At 35.5% G+C, this 3,739-nt stretch overlaps 1 protein-coding gene across 1 annotated transcript in view; it reads left to right on the forward strand.

The window, feature by feature from the left end:
* The first annotated feature begins 788 nt into the window (after positions 1 to 788).
* LOC108756329 (protein odd-skipped) overlaps positions 789 to 3,739 on the forward strand; it is a 3,817-nt gene continuing 866 nt past the window's right edge. The window contains exon 1 of the mRNA XM_018500065.1: positions 789 to 1,443. Within this exon, the coding sequence (XP_018355567.1) occupies positions 893 to 1,443 (551 nt within the window). The 5' untranslated portion in view covers positions 789 to 892. The remainder of the gene's footprint in view (positions 1,444 to 3,739) is intronic.

The following is a 3,739-nucleotide window of genomic DNA, read 5'->3' on the forward strand; positions in this document are numbered from 1 at the left end:
AATTTTTGAACAATGAATAAATATTCATTAAACAGCAAACTTTTTGTTTCTGTGCTTCGCTGTACTCTTTTTTTAGCATAAGAAATTTATTGTTAGATCGAAGAGATAAAGGATACATCGGCCGGTGTGTTTCTTCCCGACTCAAAATCAAGATTGTCCACCATTTACAATCTGTGCCATCCGAGTCTGACGAACTTACGTTAATTTACACGAGATTACGTGTAAATTTGATTACCGAGCCAACCATATATGTATGTGTAAAGTGTGTGCGTGGCATACACGCTTGCACGCACGCATCCCATCTCTCGTCAGCGTAACATTTTTCAACTTACGTCGTCGGAACATCAAATGCCTCCCCCTCCCCTCTGTGGCAGCTCCGTCCACCCCCTCCGGCGTCTTGCGGACGCGTGGCGACGACGGCGGCGGGAGAACGCGGCTGTCCACGGATGGGTAGCGTCGCGACGCCCCGCGGGGTCACCCCAACCCGGAAGCTCCGCCCCTGTGGAAGTCGGGCCGCCAACCGGCGTATCCAGCGTACGAGACACGGTAGGAGGAGCCACCGTGTCGTCGTCGTTGGCGCCAGGTAAACGGCGATCCTCTGGGCTCGGCCGCGGCACTTAGCCGCTTAGTATCGCGCCGACTCTCGAGTAAATATCTTCTTATTCCTTTTTTTTTTTCCGGAGTCCCTTTCTCTCCCTCTCGCTGGTTCCTTGACTGCGCTCGCTTTCTTCACTGCACGCTTTCGTTCCCAATTCGAAGCGAATGTGGGTCCCGCGATCGAGGCGTCGATCGCCCACGATCGATCATTCTTGAAGTGAAGGTCATTTAATTTGTCGCGCCAGTCGGGTTTTGTTTGACCTTTTTGACGCACGGAGGTGCCGGGAGGACACAGATGGAGACGAAAACGGAGCCGCTGACGCCACCGCAAACACCGCCGACGATCGACAGATCGATGCATCAGCATCAACAGCAACATCCACAGCAACATCAGCAGCAGCAACAACAACATGTAGTTTTTTCAACCTCGAAATGGGCCAAATCAAACTTCCTCAACGGCAGATACATCCAGCAGCACCATCCGCAACATCTTCAGCCAACGCACAGTGCTAGCAACTATCAGACCACTCTTATCAGTAACTGGTTGAAAGACGCGGCCCTGTTAACGTTTAGGGGTTGCTGCCCTCAACGTCCTTATCTGTACTATCAGGGTCATCCGGGCACTATGTTTCCGGTACCGCCGCCACCGCAGCCTCCGTCGTTTCTCGCTCGAAGATCAACGGGCCAGAGGCCTAAGAAACAATTCATATGCAAGTTCTGCAATCGACAGTTCACGAAGAGCTACAACCTGCTGATTCACGAAAGGACGCACACCGACGAGCGACCGTATTCGTGCGACATATGTGGGAAGGCTTTTCGCAGGCAGGATCATTTGAGGGATCATCGGTAAGTATTCACTATTAAAATAGACGCTTCAATTCTGATCATGATAAAATATGTTATATGTTTACGTGGTATAAAGTTATATCGTTTACGAAATAAAAGTTGCAGAATAATTTATAAAAGGAAGGTAACAAATAATAAAAAAAAAAAAAACGGCGTGATTTTAATATGTTAATGATAATATAACGTGGTAACTTATTAAATTTTGTGATAATAATGCTGCAACAGTGAACTTGGATATAAATTTGAATCTTTAATTTAACTGATTTTTCCATAACTAATTAAAAGTAAGTAAAATTATATCAAAGTTGTGTATAAGTACAAAATTTTAAAATAAGAATACGTCAAATTAAAATAACGCAAAGTTAATGAACTTGTATCACAATAATGTATTAATAATGCAATTAACGGATACACTGAAGAAATAAATGTCGTTTATTGTTCAAAAGAATTTTCAAAATTCTTTGAGAACATCCATGAAGAATTGAACTTAAAAAAGTTTTTTCTGTGAATGTTCCGGTAATTTGCTGTTCGTCTATTTTATATATCTGAACGTCTATTCTTTAATTTTTTGTACATATTATCCTTGACATGTTAAATATATTGTTTGTGAAAATCTTTACGATCTTTTTTGCGACCTTCAAAAAGTATTAGGAGACACGGTAGTGTCTCGACATCAGTTTACATGATGTTAGACGCAGCACGATACAAAACGAATATTTTATGACACTTTTATTGATGAATAAACATTGGTGATTAGATCAATGATTGTTATATATTTAATTTAATTCTACATTTATATGTATATAAGAATATAGATATTAAAATTCTTTATAGAAAATAGATTTTGAGAAGTTTAATAATTAATTCCTTTTAGATAAACTATTTAATATTTTAATAAAATGTTTCTAAGGAAGTTTCCGTTTCCGTTTACATTGATATCGTCAATAGATAGTTTTGTAATACTGTATCCAGATTCGGTAAACATTAAAGTAACATTATTTAGTGGAAAGTTGAACTGTGCAGTTTCAACTTTCCATTAAATAACGTAATTTTAGAGTATCACATTATATTTTTATACCCGGTATTGCAAAACTTTCCTAATAATCTGGAAATATTTTTTTTATCGTAATCGTTATCCCTCGAACGTCAACGTATTAATTCGTTTATTTAGACTGGTATAATTTTTAGTTTATTCATTTCACCATCTAGCTGATACAGTAGACCGAATAATTTTTCATAAAACGAGTACATATCCTCATCGCTCGCGGCTCATTTATCGATTAGTAATGTTATTGTCATCATATATCATGTAGTATCGGAATATTTTTTATAATATAAAAACATCACATGTATATAGATATTATAATATTACATTTTAGTATTAAATATGTTGTTTGGAAAATCTATTTGTTTAAAAACAAAACCCTTCAAATACTTCTTAAATATTTCTGATTTCTTATTTATCTTATACATATATATGGATGTCCTTAGTATGATTACGCAGGAATGCAAAACAAAGTCAAGAGATCAACATACATCGTCTAAGCATCAATTGATGCTTACAAAATCATCGTAATAATTCATCATAGTAACTCATCATTGTATATCATCATAGTATATAAACTCTCATTAATGAAAATTATTATAATTTCGGTGATTTGGCAATTAATTGTATGTAAAATTTTTCGTTAAAAATTTAAAAACATTTTTTTTACGCAAAAAATTTTATTTTTATTCCGGTTACAAGGATTAAAAATATCGATGTCGGTCATATAAGTTATCGTTATCAATACTTGCTATCATCCGCATTCCTGTGAAAACAAGAAATATCAATTTATTTCTGTCATCAACTTATTGTTGATGATGAAAGCCAAATACAATTATATATCGGTTAGAAGGAGAAAAAAGTTAATGTTTATCGAAAATAAAGTAAAGATTATCAGACATGAAAGAAATCAATTTACAAAATAGAAAAAAATTACTGCAATTTATTTATAAAATTATTTTTTATCAGAATATTTATCAGAATATATATATATAACAGTAACATTACACTAATATTATAATTTTCTCTTCAACAATATAAATATAATATAATACAATTATATATAACAGTCACATTATTGGATACTAGATCATTGATGTACTGTTATTGTTAGTTTGTGTTCTGCAGGATATGGACGTATAAATTCATTAATGGAAAACTAATAAAAAAAAAGAGATTGCTAGCTCGGCAATCCAGGCTGACGAATTTTTTTACATTTTAGATATATACACAGCAAGGAGAAGCCATTCA

This window comes from Trachymyrmex septentrionalis, unplaced genomic scaffold (genome assembly GCF_001594115.1).
Source record: "Trachymyrmex septentrionalis isolate Tsep2-gDNA-1 unplaced genomic scaffold, Tsep1.0 scaffold97, whole genome shotgun sequence".
NCBI classification, from domain to species: Eukaryota; Metazoa; Arthropoda; class Insecta; order Hymenoptera; family Formicidae; genus Trachymyrmex; species Trachymyrmex septentrionalis.